Source organism: Calonectris borealis, chromosome 1 (assembly GCF_964195595.1).
Source record: "Calonectris borealis chromosome 1, bCalBor7.hap1.2, whole genome shotgun sequence".
Lineage (NCBI taxonomy): Eukaryota > Metazoa > Chordata > Aves > Procellariiformes > Procellariidae > Calonectris > Calonectris borealis.
In genome coordinates, this window is record NC_134312.1 from 3,989,876 (window position 1) to 4,006,218 (window position 16,343).

The 16,343-nt window shown below is 39.6% G+C and overlaps 1 protein-coding gene across 18 annotated transcripts in view; it reads right to left on the reverse strand.

Moving 5' to 3' along the window:
* MKLN1 (muskelin 1) overlaps positions 1-16,343 on the reverse strand; it is a 114,698-nt gene that overhangs the window by 28,464 nt on the left and 69,891 nt on the right. For all 18 annotated transcript variants that reach the window (XR_012672496.1, XR_012672493.1, XR_012672495.1 and 15 more), the window contains 5 exons: positions 15,509-15,730; positions 13,395-13,524; positions 4,689-4,836; positions 3,330-3,444; positions 633-772 (listed from right to left, as the gene is read on the reverse strand). Coding sequence is in view for 12 of the 18 variants with exons in the window: in XM_075142764.1 (XP_074998865.1) it covers positions 633-772; positions 3,330-3,444; positions 4,689-4,836; positions 13,395-13,524; positions 15,509-15,730 (755 nt within the window). In the remaining 6 variants the exon portion in view is untranslated. The remainder of the gene's footprint in view (positions 1-632; positions 773-3,329; positions 3,445-4,688; positions 4,837-13,394; positions 13,525-15,508; positions 15,731-16,343) is intronic.

The following is a 16,343-nucleotide window of genomic DNA, read 5'->3' on the forward strand; positions in this document are numbered from 1 at the left end:
TGCTACAATTTCTTGCCTAAGGCAACACCATAAGCTTGACTTTGAAAAGCTGTTGCCCTAAATAGCAAATATCAGGCAGCTCTGAAATATCCAGAGTACAAGAATCATCACAGTGTAGCTTAATTCTGCCTAAGTGAGATCTTTCAAGTGATTCTGAATGAGAAACTCTGATGACCTCACCACGGTTGAGTCTCAGATGTGCAAAGGAATCCAGCCCCCAGACTTCATTAGCATCCTTGTGAGCTGTTACTATCTCCTAGCACAGTGTTTCAGAAACATACTCCATTTCCTTGGGAGGTGACAGTACCAAAACACATGTTGATGAGCAGCAGAGTAAAAAGGGAATCTAAAAATTCCCCATGACTCCCCACACTATAGCCAGATTTTTCTAGTTTTAGAATAACATAGTAAAACCAGGATGAAGTTAATTGTGTAGTTTAGCCCTGCCCCACTGTGTTTTATTACTGAATTTTTAAAAAATTAAAAAATAATCAAGAAACCTGCAGACCATCCTATAAATAACGAAGTGACATTTCCCAAAACAGTTTACAAGATACTCAAGTTTTAGCAACTTAAAAAAAAAAAAAGACACTTTGGAAAAGAAAATTGCAAAACATTTTTTGTTTCTATACCTGTGCTTTCTTACGAGGTATTTGCAGTGTCTTAGCAGGTATTCCTTTGAAGGTCGACAAAGCTTCAGAGACCAGAAATCGTCTAACCTCATCTTTGGAGAGCAGGACTTACCAGGATTCCCTCCAAATAAGTAATGAACCTAAGCAAATGAGAGGCAGATCAAAAAGTTGATTGTTTGTGTACATCCGTTAAACAAAGACTATTTACTATGTCAGCATCTTTGGAAAGGTTTATTCTGGAGGGAGAAAACTCTGCCGTTTGGATAAGCTGCTGCATCTTATTATTAGCCTTATTTTGCCCCCCAGGAGCAATGTAAACTGCTTACATTAAGATAATAAAAAAGGCTGCACTGTTAGAACCTCCCTCTAGCAGATTCCTGAGATATTTATAAACAAACATCCACAAACCATGCGATCTCTTTCTTTAGGAAAAACCTATAAGTATGATAAATCCTTAAGTACATAAGATACGAGCAGAAAAGAAGGATCTGAGCCAACTCTTGTTGCCCTGTTCAAAATACTTGATGCAAACAATACTCCAACTGATGGATTACCAACCTCTCCTCCAATCCTGTCCTCAAAGACTACAAATTCTCGTTGTCATGAGAGAGGGTAAATTAAGGCACCTGAACTAAGCCCTTCACTAATTTGGGGATGAGCAGATTATACACATATAATTGTCAGATGACTCCAGCGATCACACATTTTCTTTGAAGACAAAACATTTACGCTTGTAAGGAAGACTCAGAAAAAAGGGACTTTGTAGACACCACAATTCAGACAAGCAGCCTTTTCCTTGAGTCAGCGAAGACCATTATCTTCCCCAAAGACAAGGGCCGCTGGCAAAGTGAGTAGGAAGTCTTAAAGATGCTCAAAGGGACAACAAGCTCAGTCTAGCGTAATCTTGGGAGATGACCAACAGGCCTGTGTCCCCACATGTCCCGTAAACTCTACAGAGCCTTAATTTGACTTGCAGAGAAAAGTATTTCCGAGGTCTCTGGAAGGGCAGATTTGTCTCACCTCAATACAGCAGCCTAGCCGCAAGACACCCAATACACTACCTGGGCACAAAGGAAAGAGCTAACTGAATAAAGAGTAAAACAAAAAGCCAAAACTGTAATCCTAAAAAGAACTGAGGAGGAAAACACCAATCTTATCTAGAATCAGAAGTCACAACCATTACTGTGATTGACTTAAAAAAAAAAGTTCTAGAAATCCTGAGATGCCAATCGTGGAAATACTAAATATACCTGTATGCAAAATTCATTTTTTGTTCAAGGTAGCTCAAATGAAATAGTCTTTAACAGCAGTCCTGATAATTGCAAGATAAAACGCTTTTGAAATGCAAGGCTAGAGTTACAGAGAGGCAAATCTCAAGAAAAGTGGAAGTGTTGAAAAAGCACTGTTTATTTCTTCACTTTTTTTTTTCATCACATCATTTGGCATTTCAGACTCTGAACTGTTGATATTAAAAATGTCACAAAGGATCTTAAAATATTGAGGTTCAAGAAGTCCAACAGGCTACCTTTCTCCACAGCTTTAAAAATAATCACTCAAAACAATGTATTCTGCATCCCACTGATGTAGGCTCTCCTTATTTATATCAGAGGAGTTTAGAAAGGTTATTTGAACAGAGGTTTCTAAAAATAAGACTCTTCAAAACAAGTACATCAAACAGCTCTTCAGATAAAGCTGGGCAACTGCCATGATTAGCAACCTTCACAGAAACTTATAAAATACTACTCTCAGTCTCATGGTACCTTATACTGAGAAGTAAGCCACGGAAGGCAGAACAGTATTTACTGTCCAACATTAATGTCCATGATGAAGACAAACCACACAAGTTCTCCATACAGAAGTTACAGCTATTTATCCCTAAAACCCCCCTTATCCCCAGACTTTCGGGCTAGTTGGGTTTCCCAAATTTGATTAACATCCCATGGAATGATAAGACTAAAGTATATTTGTCTTTTTCACTTCAGACTGTTTCAGACTAAAAAAAAAATTAGAAAAAAGTTTATTTTAATTGCAAAATATCCGTGAAAAGTTAGCTAAGTGTCTAACAGCAATTTAAATTCATAGGTTAATGAAGTTATGGTAACCTAATCCGTGGGTTTGTGCTTTATTGGTTAATATGCACAAAGCCCTAAGTTTAGTGAGCAGTCATGTACGCTACAAACAACTTTAAGTACATTTAAGCATGAACATGTCCGTTAGTCAGATAGTACTAAAGAATGACAGCTGCTTCTGACATGCAGGACAAAGTAAGGCACCTCTGTTAGAGCATATTCTTAACAGTGATTAGTTCATTCAAACACACTTTCTTCTAGAAATGTTGGTAACTATCTGTGACCTTTTAGTCACTAACAGGTTGTGAGATTAAGTCCCTGAAGATAATGAACAAAGCTTCAAGTGTTCTCAAGGTTGAGAACAGCTAGGAGCTAGCTGCTTGACAACTTTGTAGAGGTTTAATATACCCCATTGTCTGCATTTTGATTTCATCCAGGAGCTATCATGCTACTTCACATTGACATAAAAAGTATGATAATAAGTTAAATGAAAGTTACCCACCACATTAACTCAAACATTAACACTATACAAAAAGCTATATTCATTGTACCACCTTTGAAGAAGCAACTATACCAGAAGAGCAGTAAGACTAAAAAAATCACCATATATGTATCTGGACCCTCATACCTTGTGCAGCTCATCGTACACCAGTTGATGAGCAAATCTTGGGCAGGGCTCCTCCTCCTGAAGGCTTTTACCTGGATTCTCTTTTGCTGCTTGGTCATTCTTATAGACACAAGACCTGAAATACAAGGCAGTAAGTAATGGTTAGTAGTACCTACAGGAAGTAGAAAAAGTTACTGAAAGGCTATAAGGTACAAATTATGTCAATCTGAACTGCTTGGCATATAAGACCAAAGATTTTCTTACTCCTCTATATATTGTCCTCTATATCCCCATCCTTAGCTCTACAAAGAAACCCATCCAACGATCAGAGAAGGTCATCTTGGCTGAACACAGTCCTCAATCACAAACCAAACAGGAAAAAATTCTAGAAAATTTTATGTCATGAGCTTTGGAGGTATCTTTAGATGTTGCTTTACTTGCTAGCAGAATTGTCAGCATGAAGTATTTTTCATTATGGAGAATACCATCTTGGACACAGTAGAGCTATAGACCAGAAACTTCAGCAAAGATAACATTTCAATCACTGATTTCCAAGCAGACTTAAGTTGTTTTTTCCAACTGAAATCCCATTTTTAAAAAACAGCATTCACACCCTTCAAAGTGATTGGCCCCCCATTAGAAGAGACCTTGAACACAAAAACGCTGCCAGCTCTGGAAAGGGGCAGTGGCAACCAACTACCAAATACCATACAGCAAATAGACGAGGAGATGTTTTCTCAGAATATTGGCTCTAGCAGCTACCTGAAGTACCACTGCACGCAGCCTGGAAAGAGCTGATAGATCTAGCGTGAAGACTTCTCCATCACCGTTCATACAGCAGACACCGTTCATACAGCGATCTCGTTATTGACCACAACTTAAAATGGCACATCTCAAAATAGGAGGCGTGCAGAAGTCACCAAGCAAACAATTTGCTTCTTGCGCATGCCCTCCAAAGCAGGGTGAGAGGGAGGAGGAGAAGAAACATCGCCCAGTTTCCTTAGTTTCTACTAACTAGTACCATGTATGCTGCTATTAACAACTTACATTTGACTAAATTTGCTGCACTGATAATGAATCCTGGCCTTGAACACTTGCTACAGGAAAAACTTCTTATAATGGCTTACTTCCCCTCATCCCCTCCACCTGCCTCCAGTAAAGAAGTTCACATGATTTCTCTCCCTCATTTGGCTTATTGCCACGGTGTCTCTAAAGACTATGGGAAAAAGAGGTGTCTCAAGGGAACTCAGTTGTCTTCAACATTACCATTCCATGTTTATAAGAGGTTATAGAGTTACCTGGGAGACAGGATCATGTGGGATTGCTTTCTAAAGAAAGTCGGTGTAGATGTTAGAAATAGCACCCCTTTCATCAACTTACCAGCTGTTCCTCACAATGTCATAAATCCAGAAGGAATTCCTTACATTCTCTTCCCGCTTCTCCTTGTCTTTACTGAGTCCTGACAAGACATGGATTTCATTCAGTTCTGGATCAATTGTAGCCCTTTGAGTGAAACCTGTCATTGGAACTGACAAAAAAAAGACAGTCACACACTGAAAACCACAGAGGATACAGGAAGGGATCCAAGCATCAGATAAATGCATTTCCCTCCCCCTGCAGTTCAGCAGATTTTTTAACATCCATGGTACAAGCATGAGATTTCACGTAATTACCTCTTCAGTATTCTGGGATAAAGAGCACCTTAAGTTTAACACCCCTACCTAGCTTGCCCATTTTCTTCCTTTTAATTACTTTCACCTCTTCATCTTCCATGTAAAACCAAAACTTGGGACTGAGTGATTCCAAGCTGGTATTTTCTATGACCTCTCCTCCACAGCGATCTCATTATTTACCACAACTTAAAATGGCACATCTCAAAATAGGAGGCGTGCAGAAGTCACCAAGCAAACAATTTGCGTCTTGCGCATGCCCTCCAAAGCAGGGTGAGAGGGAGGAGGAGAAGAAACATCGCCCAGAGGCTGACTCCTTCCCTGCTAAGGACAAGTCCAATGCAAATTCTCTTCTTCCCTTCCTATTTGTGACTCCTGGAAAGCAAAAAAAACATTCTGAGAGCCACTTTTTCCTAGGCAAAGGCATGGGCAGAGCTATTTGGGAGACTACCGGGCTTAGAAATTAGTATTAAACTGCCTCAAGATAGTGCTAGGTGATCCTTGTAGATATGAAAGGAGTGATTTTGTTATTATCTCATCCGTAAAAGGAAGCACTGAATCCAGAAAGCTTAATTGCAAAAGCTGGGAAACTCTAAAAAATTCAAGATGAACTCAAGATTACATAGCTCACAACCTTGCATTGCTTCCTTTAGGACAAAGATGTCAAGAAAGTTTTTTGTATTTTCTGAATAGTTGTGGTATAATTAATAAACTATTCTTCTGTTCCACCTTCAGATTTAGAAATATGGTGAAATACTGAGGATTCCAGCAGTTTTCATCATAATTCCCCGAAAAAAGGTCAGCAAATTTGTTTGGCAGTCCTTTTTGTTTGTTGTATAATTCCCCATTTCCTGTTTCCCTAGGCAACCATCCTTCCAAAATGTATTTGTGAAGAGCACGTGATCTTTGTTTACAGATCCTGTTTGTCTCATTTCTCTTTCTGGGTCAGTTTACAAAGGCTGGTAAAGGTTCCTGGCCTTCGATCAAGATTTTGGCATGAAAAATTCTCAGAACTCTTGTATTTTGCAAATTCTTCCCTGCAATTAACTGTGAACTGCACACATGGCCTAGAAAACAAGCCCTATGCTAATAAACCATTTAATATTGCTGTTTAAGAACACACAAAACGGTATTTTGCAAGCCCATTCTGTAATAGGTTTCGGTCCCGTACTTCAGTCTTCTTATTTGGTAGGCCAGGAAAGTAATAAATATCAATTAAAAAATTCTGAGCAGCATTTAGTTGTCTACAGTGTAAGCCCCTACCAAAACGTTTAGCAAAACCAAAAACCCCAAACATTTCTTTAAAAAAACCAAAAGCTTAATTCTTACATCAACTTAAGTAGAAACTGAAATATATTCAGATAATTCAGAGTCCTGTCAACAAAATCCTTGCCTATGGTTTTACATAAAAGCAGGAGGCAGAGCCTTGGAGCGCTTGTCAGCATAAGCCTGCCTATTTTGACCTCCAATTTTGCCACAAAGTTTCAAATGAAAATTCATCCAGTTTATAAGCAAATGGGTGGCAGAGCAGAGGAAAAAAAAGCAGGGAACAATGCTGGCACAACAACAACAACAACTACATACCTTGTCTTAGCTGCAAACCACAAGGAAATTTTAAAACAAGACTAATGAGTACTGTGAAAGTCACCCAATAAGGAAATTGAGAACAAAAAGACAATTATAGACTAAATATCATTAATTTTTGAAAAGTATCGTGTAATGTGTTTGCTTGCATAGTCAGGGACTGAATCATTGACCCAAAAGGATTAAATTCAAGGCATATTTGAGACATTTCTGGCAGAAGAGCCGTCTAAATTTAATCAGCAATGCTAATGTAGATGGCAAATGTCTTTGCAACCCTATCTGCTGCTTTGAACATTCGAGACCATGCCGGGTTTTTAGAAAAAAGCATGCAAATCTTCACAGCATTAATACCTCCGGCTCATTGAAATGAAAATTATTATAATCATGAGGAATATGGTTGCTATATTACCATTGATACAGAAAGTATATGAAACTTGTCTATGGAAGTCCCATCCCTCCTCCTGAAATGTTGTTAAATAAATGAATTTTGTATGTAGTTTATGCTCAATTTCCTGAAGCTGAAATTATTATTTAAATAATGAAGGAGAGAAAAGCTGCCAAAGTTCAGTGCCTCTGTTTTTTCACTCTTGATAGTAAGAATAGGATTTATCTGCAGCAACTGCAGTCAAAAGCAAACTCAAGTCAAGTAATTTCAGGCTTCCCTCAGTGGTACATCAATCTCTTCTTGAGACTGTGTGAAATGCAAAATGCCTAGAAAAATAATACATCCAAAAATATAAACCCCTACATTTAATAGGGGCCTAAGATGACGAGCAACCTACATAACCTCTTTGACCTATCCAAGCAACGGTGTAGAAACCATATTTAAGTAGTGCCTTTGGCTAAACAAAGTTGACATCTAGTCTTTTGCAGAGGAAGACCAAACCAGAAAATTACATATAGTATGATTAAAAAACGCAAGACAACACAAATTTTATAAACAAGTCCCTGAAAATGAAACAATGAGGAAATAAAGCAAGCTACTACACAGTAAGAGGGAGATGCTGTGATATTTTCAACATGACAGAAATGTCAAAAAGACGTTTACCAAGGAAGTCTGATCCTTGACAGAGCAGAAGGGCTACACAAAACCCTCCCGACTGACAAGCACTGCCGCTAGGGGGTAAGAGAGCTTCATAATCTGCAAGCGCAGCGGACTTGCAGCAGCTGCTGGATGTAGTTCACATGATTGCGGTCAGCATATTAGAGAGGGACACGGGCTGTAAACTTGTGAAAAGTACTTGTGATATTTAGCTAAGAAAATGTACGTTGGGAAGGAAATTTAATTCTCAATTTTGGGAGACAAAATTGAACCTGTGACAGTAACTGATTGCTTCGGATGTATTTTTTTAAATTTGAAGACTCAGAGTAAGAAGTCATAAACCACAAGGGGTGAGAATCAGACACGGTAACGCCAGTGCACTGCAAGAACTATTCTTTGCAATGTACTAGATCCAAGGGGTGCATGAAGTGATAAGAATGGCTCCATGGAAGTCCCCTCGCTCTTCTGCTTCTTCGCATAAATGTAGATGTAAATCAGCTTTGGAGCAAATCTCCACCGACTTCACGCCGTTCAGCGTGCCTCTCAGGCCCGGCGACCCCCCGGGTCAGCTGCGGGCAGACAGCTCGAGGGACATAAAGCGGCGACTGAGGAGTTAGCCCTGGTTGTTTTGCCCGCAGCACTGGCCTGTCGCTATGTGATACTAACTTGGCTCCCATGACAATACATTACTGATTGAAGAGGAAAAGCTGTACAGAGAAATTACTAAACACAATACAATCCCCAAAAGTCTAGTAGATGGTGAATGGTTTTCTTGTGCTACTGCGTTTTTTTCCCCCATAATCTCATTAACCAGCCCAGGGTAGAAGGGCAGTAACTAATTGAAAATAAGAGGTCTGAATTCTCTCTCCAGAACTTAACATTTTAATTTATTTTTATATAGTAAAAATGAAAAGCTCACGGCCTCAATATCTGAAAACAATATTCAGCCACACAGGCCTTGAGTTAGCAGGCAGTTACATAAACAAGCAGCAATTCCTGAGAAAGCTTTGATAAGATGCTGTGTAATCCTGTATAATATAATTTCCATTTAAATGTAATGTATGGGAAAAGCTTTTCTACAAAAGTGACACCTAATCGTGAAAGAGATATGTTCCCACTATCACAGTCCCTACTTCCAGGCATTTATTTGATCATAGTGATCATTTTAGCAAGCTGAATATTTTTTGGCTTCTATGGGCAAACAGCTACAGTTGTTTCAAGCGCAATGTTGGCTGCTGCCAGTATCTAAGCAAGAAAACAGAGCTTATACAGAAGGCAAAGTTTGCAAGGCAGTAAATCGGGAGTTCACAGATGTGGTTCTCATAGTACTAGACAGAAGTTTGAAAATTAAATCTCATCTCTCTCATTTGAGGCAATACTATAGCATGTTTTTAAACATGCTTTGAAACAAAGGATTAGCAAAACAATGATGAAACTTGTAGTCTGCAGACCACTTCTGCAGGATTCGTGAAGGATAATTAAGGGAAGCAAGTTCGTTGACAGCCTTTTAGTGCCACCTAAGTTACGAAACCCTCAGAACACGTTACTGCTAATCCCACTACAAGTGACTTTCGAGTATCCTCCCTCCTTGTGATACTTCGTGATTAAAACATAGGAAAAAGCTACATCACATGGATATTGCTGTTCACGAGAACCTGGCACCTCCCTGATGGATTAATTTAAAAAAAGTGGTAGGTCAGCAAGTTACTCCATACCACTACTTGTAATCCATATAAAACTGAAGCAGCACTTCTCCTGAACTTTAATGGAGCAAACCTTGATGAGCGATAGAGATAGCATGCAGGCCAGCTGTTGACACAGCAAGATAATGATTATCGTCTTGGATGTTACATGATGAGACTGCGTTTGGCAGCCAGCCAAGGAGCAACTAAGGAGACCACTTGAACAGTTTGGTTGTCATGTTGAAAAAGCAACAACGCAATGTCCAACGCTCTGTTCTCTCCCAAGCAACGTGAGGTTTTGGAAAAAACAGGTCAGTTAGTACATTTGAATGGAATTCTGCTGCTATGACATCTCTGTAAAGCATCCTTAGGATTTGGTGACTGCCTGCTCTCCTCCTTACCTTCCATAGTAGGAGGAAAGTATTTTGAGATTGGTTCAGAGAAGCACCTCACAAGATGAAGAGCACATAAGGTCCCTCACAAAACAAAGTGATTCCATGGCAAGAGACAGGCTGGCCACCGGCAAGGTAGACTTTAAACTGAACAAGGGTAAAACATGTCAGGTGTCACAAACAGATGATCAAAATGGGATTTCAGACTGCTTGTCTGAGTTGGATCCTGGCCATGTTGGGCTAGCTATGCTTTCTATTTTGATTACTGTTTTTCTGACATCGTCTTGTTTTAAATCAGGATTTCCAGGACTGGGCTGTGTCGCCTCTGTCCGTGGTACTTATCCATGAAACCTCCCGTCTGTCAGGTGCACAGTTCTGTATCTGGAATGAGCACCTGCCCCAGCAAGAGACCTGGGAACTTCACTGGTAACTCAAAAAATATTTGCAGTTTGCCCATAAGGACCACTTCACCATGAAAAGGAGCCACAAGAACATTTAAGGTTTGTTCTCATTTGACTTTGGAAGTTACTCAAAGCCAAGGGATATCAGATGATCTTGATTCTTTTGCAAAAGGAAATTCTCCCTTTGATCCACAGCCCTGACGCACCACCTGAGTCAGGGCCAAAAAGAAGTATCACAGGAACCTTGACCACAAGCGTTCCCATTAGCTCTTAGACCTGAAATGACTGCCCATGATTAGTCATGGATTGTGTGCCAAGCAAGGCAGGCAAGCTCTCAGTATAGCCTTTTGAAGACATCCAATATTGGTGGCATCTCTAGACCACGTGCACGCTTCAGAGATACACTGTGGCATACGCGTGTTGGGTTCGGGGTGTGGGGGGGTTGTGGTTTGTGTGGTGTTGTTTTTACAAAAGTAATTAAAAGTATAGGGCTGCTCTAAAAGGGTATGTCCATCAACATACACATTTCTGCCTCTCCTCCAACCACAGGCTCCATTCAACTGTTCCACACTTCCTCCAATTTGTGCCACCACTGCCTTTCTTCATGTCTGACCCATTATCACAGTTGCATTCTCTTTTTCTCAGTCCCGTTTTGTCCATTCTCTAGCTGAACAAACAAATCTCTTGCTCCTAACAGTTATCATGCAGCAGAAAGATAACCATCACAAATGGCCTAATTTCACTGTAGTGCCCTCCTTTGACAGCAAAGGGAAAGCACCAGGTTTTTTGATGCAATGAGCTGGAGAAAGCACCCATGCTCACTGGCAAATGGCATTTGCCAGACATGAAGAGCTGCAGAGCTTACCCATGTTCAAAGCAGATCGAGTCAGGAGACATTTTTAGTAGGCAAAGGTGTGTGCAAACCCATCTTTTAGAAATTGTACCTTGATCAAATCTGAACTTTTCCCAGGAATGAAAAAAGCACATCTAAACTTGCTACAATTATTATCCTTTACTCCAAATTAAGAAAATTTAAGTGATATTTATCACCCAATATTCTCTCAAACTCATCACCTAAACAAGGAACTGGTTCCAGGATCAACATCAAAAGCAGAACTAAGAACAAAGAAACACTATACAGCATAAACATCTCATCCAGAAGATGAGGGCAGCAAAATCAACATATTATTACCATAGTTTTCTAGCATTGCAACAACTCCGTATTACTGATAATCCTTAACTATCCGTTTTACTACTTTTTTTAAAGTCTTCTCACTACTCTAATGGAAATTTTAAACAAATGCACAATTAAGTTCTTTTAGAAAGGGTAAAAATCAAAATAGCTCAACTAAGAATAGAACTGAATGCCACATGCGAGCCAGGAACAAAATGTAATCATGGGACTTTATAGGAACATTTAGGTCAGGCATCCTCAACTTGACTCATCACACCGAGCATCTTAAAACTTCATAGCGACCAGTCAGGGGATCACTTTGTTCATACAGATCAAAATGGTGCATCACTACCTAACAAGAGCACAATAAAGACTTACTTTTTTGAGTGAAAATAGTGCTGTCAGCATTTGCTGTCTGAATGTAACAGACATTTTGTTCTCTTCCTGTTAAAATGCAAATAATCCCAGCATTTTCTTTCAAAAGCAAGGGGAACGTTCAAATCTGTTTGTTTACTTTCTACACACAGGAGAACAGTAAACTGAAAATCTACTCGTGAATTATTTCCAATGAGTCATTTTCTTACAAAGTCTACTATTCACCACTTTGGGGCCTGTGGGAATGGGGAGGAGGGCTAAATATTATAGTCTCATTTGCTTAACCGAACCTTGCAGTTAATGTAATTGCTGAGAAACAGAGCTCAGTGTCTTCTCCAGCCATAAGGCAAGCTCGGTATCTTTAAATCTGAAGTAGACACAGGTGTCAGCTTAAATCCACATGTTTTAAAGCTCCTGGCTATACAGAAACGTAGTTTTAAAAACACAAAATGGCAGAATGCTAGCAATTTCACGGAAAAAAAAAAATCAATTATTTAAAAGCTTTAAGTACAACAAATGGTGCGTAGGTGTGCGTAGAGCAGCATCAGGCAACAATACAGGCACCTTAATAAAGGAGATTGTCAACAATACAAGCTAGTTCCTTCTTGGAAGCACTCAAGCAAATAAATGAGTCCAGAGAATAAGAGTTTGGGTACTCTTCTCCCTCGTTGGCAGAACAAAATTAATAAGCAAACAATAACTCATAACCATCAACAATTCACTTCAAAAGTTCAGCAAAACTACTTGCTAAAAATTAAGCCTGATCAAAACAAGGAGGGCAGCCTAAATTGCAGATAAATTGGCTTCCTAGGATTTTGGTAACTGGAAGAAGAGAAAACAAGATTGGGACTAAACATACATAATATGAGGAATATTCATAACTTCTCTCCTATAGTAGTACACCCTGCAACACAAATTTCCACTTCTGAGCTGTACGCTGAAAATCAGGACATTTGGAACACAGGAAAATGATGTGCTTATACATATAGAAATCGTTTTTGGAAAAAAAGAACTTCCTTCTCTACGTCATTTGAGGAGAAGAGGTATAAAATCAGTTCTTTACAGTTGTGTTACAATGCCCTTCGGGTGTTTTTAAAGGTTTCTGGTATACAGAACTATACCTGGTGTATATAGCTCCAGTGGTATGAACCAGACAGGACTGAAGTCTTGCTCCCTCCTACTACCTTTTTTTGCCGCTCCCTGGTAATTTAGTACAAGGATAACAGGACAACAGGTCTCATCTTTCTAGTCAGCTCCTGCCAGGCAAAATAATCTCTGTCCCTCTACTCTAACTCTCTGTCTCTGAGCATCCTACCTGCCTTTCTGTATCTCAAACCAAACAGATTATTTCTACTTTATGTCACCTTTCACTTGTTGAAAACTAGAAAAAAAACCAACTGCTTTCTCCTTTCCTGGTTTATAGAAAATTATTTTTTCAGTCTTTTTTTTTTTTTGGTCTTTGTTGGAGTTTCAAAGGAGGTATTTTTAGTTCTTATTTTGCTGAAATTTTTTTCTTTTGAGGTGCTATATGGTTTCATGCATCAATTATTTGTGTTGTGCTGAAGATGGTGAGCGTCAAATGACAGGAAGGACAAAAGAGCCGGCATAAGTTTAACCTATATACTGTGTGTTTACTTGGGTACGTAGGGCTAGTTTAAGATGCTAACCCGATACCACAGGACGCTGAAGCTGGCCTTTCACCTACTTAACAATACATTTCTCATTTGTACTAAGGGGAAGAAATTAGTATGCAGTTATACTCTTACCCATCCCTGAATCTTTCTTAGTGCCGTCTGATATGATATCCACATGATCGCTGTCTACATCATAACTGAAGAAGTCATTCAAATAAGTCTTCGATCTCTGGCCACCAAATACATATAAGCAGCGATTTTTCTGGAATGGAAAAAACATCTATGTCTTTACCAAGCTCAAGAAAGTATGTTGGCCAACTGTGACCATGAACAAAAACATGAATGAATCAAAGAGTAATACATACGTTTCTTCTAAGTTTAAAATCACGCCATAACTACCAGGTCCACCAATCTTTATTTGGTAAGTATCTTACCCCCATCTCCACAAAGATTCACAGGGAACAATTATGCAGAACAGTTTATTATTCTCAAACTCAACAAGAACGTGAGAATTCTTGATTGGTTTCTCGATCTGCTTGATTCTTGAATTCATGATTTCTCAGTTTCAAGAGCTAAACCATTAAGGGCTCACAGCTTCTCCACCCCAAAAAGCCTCTTACAAATGCAATTTTAAAAACTCCTTTTTCATGATCATGGTCATGAGACCACAAGCCTGGATCCAACACAGAGTTTCAGCTCGAGAGTGACCAGGCAGATTTTACATAATTAACTACTGTAGCCCTGCCTGATCAAGCTATAACTTCCGAACATTAAAACAGCAATTCATTTTTCAAGTTTAATATTAAAGAATTAACAGTCTCCATGTCTAAAACCCATTAGATCATAACTTTGCTGTTAAAAAAAACCCACAGGAACAAAAGATGGACTGTAAGAGAAACCATCCAGGTACCAGCACATTACTAAACTCAGAGCAGGCAAATGGCAAGCAGCAAGCCAAGAATAACAGGTTTATTACTTCTTTCAAGTCTGCCAAGTGGAAAGTCCGTAAGAGGCAGATTATTTTTCTTTCAAATGGTTGAGAAACACCAAAGAACCTAAACTTCCATGACCCGTGCTTACAGAAACCTGTATTCTTACATTTACCACGGACACATACTTGAAAAATCCTCTGGTACCTGTGCAGAATTTTGTGTGGCAACATGTTTTTGACCAGATTTTAAAGAGCCATTCAAAACAAAAATGAAATTGAAAGCTCTGAAAGCACAGTATTCACTGTAAAAATTCTGATCTTCCATTTGGAAGGGGAAGAAAAATAAACTCAGTAATTGTTCAAACTGGTCCATTTTCAACTGGTGGTATCAGTACACACTTGAAAGCCACAGTATTAATTTTAATTCTCTTCCTCCCCACCCTCAAGTCAGAGTTTAATGTCAGAAAAACTCTACAAACTCCCCTTACTGCCATGTAAATTCAGTGCAGAACTACCACTGCACCACATCCACCTATGCAAGAGTTCCTACTCAACGCTAATCCCCTCTGTACTGTGCTATTCCACTGAAAACACCTACGTGGAAAGCTAGTCCAGAACATATATGACACTAACCATCCTCCCTGTACCACCCTCACCCTGCAGTTCCCATGTTCTGCACTGAAGCAAACATCTGGTTGATGAGCACAACTGGAAAGGCAATGGAAGGTGGTTTTTTAATCCCCGATACTAAATAAAATGCTACACACCCCCTGCCTCCCCATCCCTCTGCCTTTCCATGAGTCTCTGGATGAAGTGCCCATAATGCCATCTGTGCCCAACTGTTAACAGCTGCTCAAGACAAGCAGCAGCTGGGTGCTCGGCACAGAGGAATATGAGGTCTGCACATCTCAATACACATCCAGTAAGCCCCTGCACTAGCCAAGTTTACCATTCCGGTAACCACGTAGGGTATTTACTATATCACAAGCTTCTAAGATGCTCTACCAACTCTTTAAATCAAATTATGACATGGCCTCTGGGTTTATTTACCATTATTTGATTAAAATCAACTATTTAAAATTCACCTTGCTTTTTACTTGAAATTTTATTCAGCTGAAGTCATGAAAGCTCCAAGACTTGAATTAATACTGCCTGCACTTACCAAGGAAGCATCAGAATGTCAGGGAACATAAAATCAAGTGGGACAACACACCACGTGGGAGATTAAAGAGCTTCAAACTTGCAAGAAAAATCAAAACGAGATGTTCTCCTTAAAGTCAGGCATCATGAATCAAAGTACGGTGCAGATACTTACAGAATGGAACAACATACAGTGTCCTATTCGGGACTGGATATCCTCAGGTCCAGCATTACAGGAATCCTCTCTCAAAAGTTTCCAAGTCTGACACTGGCAGTCAAAAGCAAACAATCCACTGAACTGAGGCTCACTGGCTCTGCTGTCATCAACGCTGCCGTTGCAGGTCAGAATTCTGCCTCCGAAGGTATATATCATGTGTTTTTCAGAATCCATACACATCTGTAAGAACGAGAGAAGTAGTTTTAAGCCAGCACATTAAGCCTTGAACACGCTGAGATTTAACATCCCTCCCCTGCAAGTGACACCTAGTAAGACAGTACTCTGCACATCTCCTGAACGTCTACTGAACAGAAACAAATACACGTGTTTTCACAGTTGACAGGTATTAATGCCAGAAAACGGTCCTTTATTTAAAATTTGAGTCTAATTTTAACTTGCTTATTTAATACCAAAAAAGAAGAGCCTACACGCATCCTTCATCATGTAAAAAATTTGCCTCTGGCTGCTGATTTTAAGGAAAAACATTTGAGTTTTTCACCAGGATCCATAGCCAATTCTGTCAAAGTTAACAGAATATAGAATCATAGCATAGTTTGGGTTGGAGGGGACCTTTAAAGGTCATCTAGTCCAGCCCCCTCTGCAATAAGCAGGGACATCTTCAACTAGATCAGGTTGCTCAGAGCCTCGTCCAACCTGACCTTGAATGTTCCCAGGAATGGGGCATCTACCACCTCTCTGGGCAACCTGTGCCAGGGTTTCACCACCCTCAGCGTAAAAAATGTCTTCGTTATGTGTAGTCTAGATCTACCCTCTTTTAGTTTCAAACCATTCC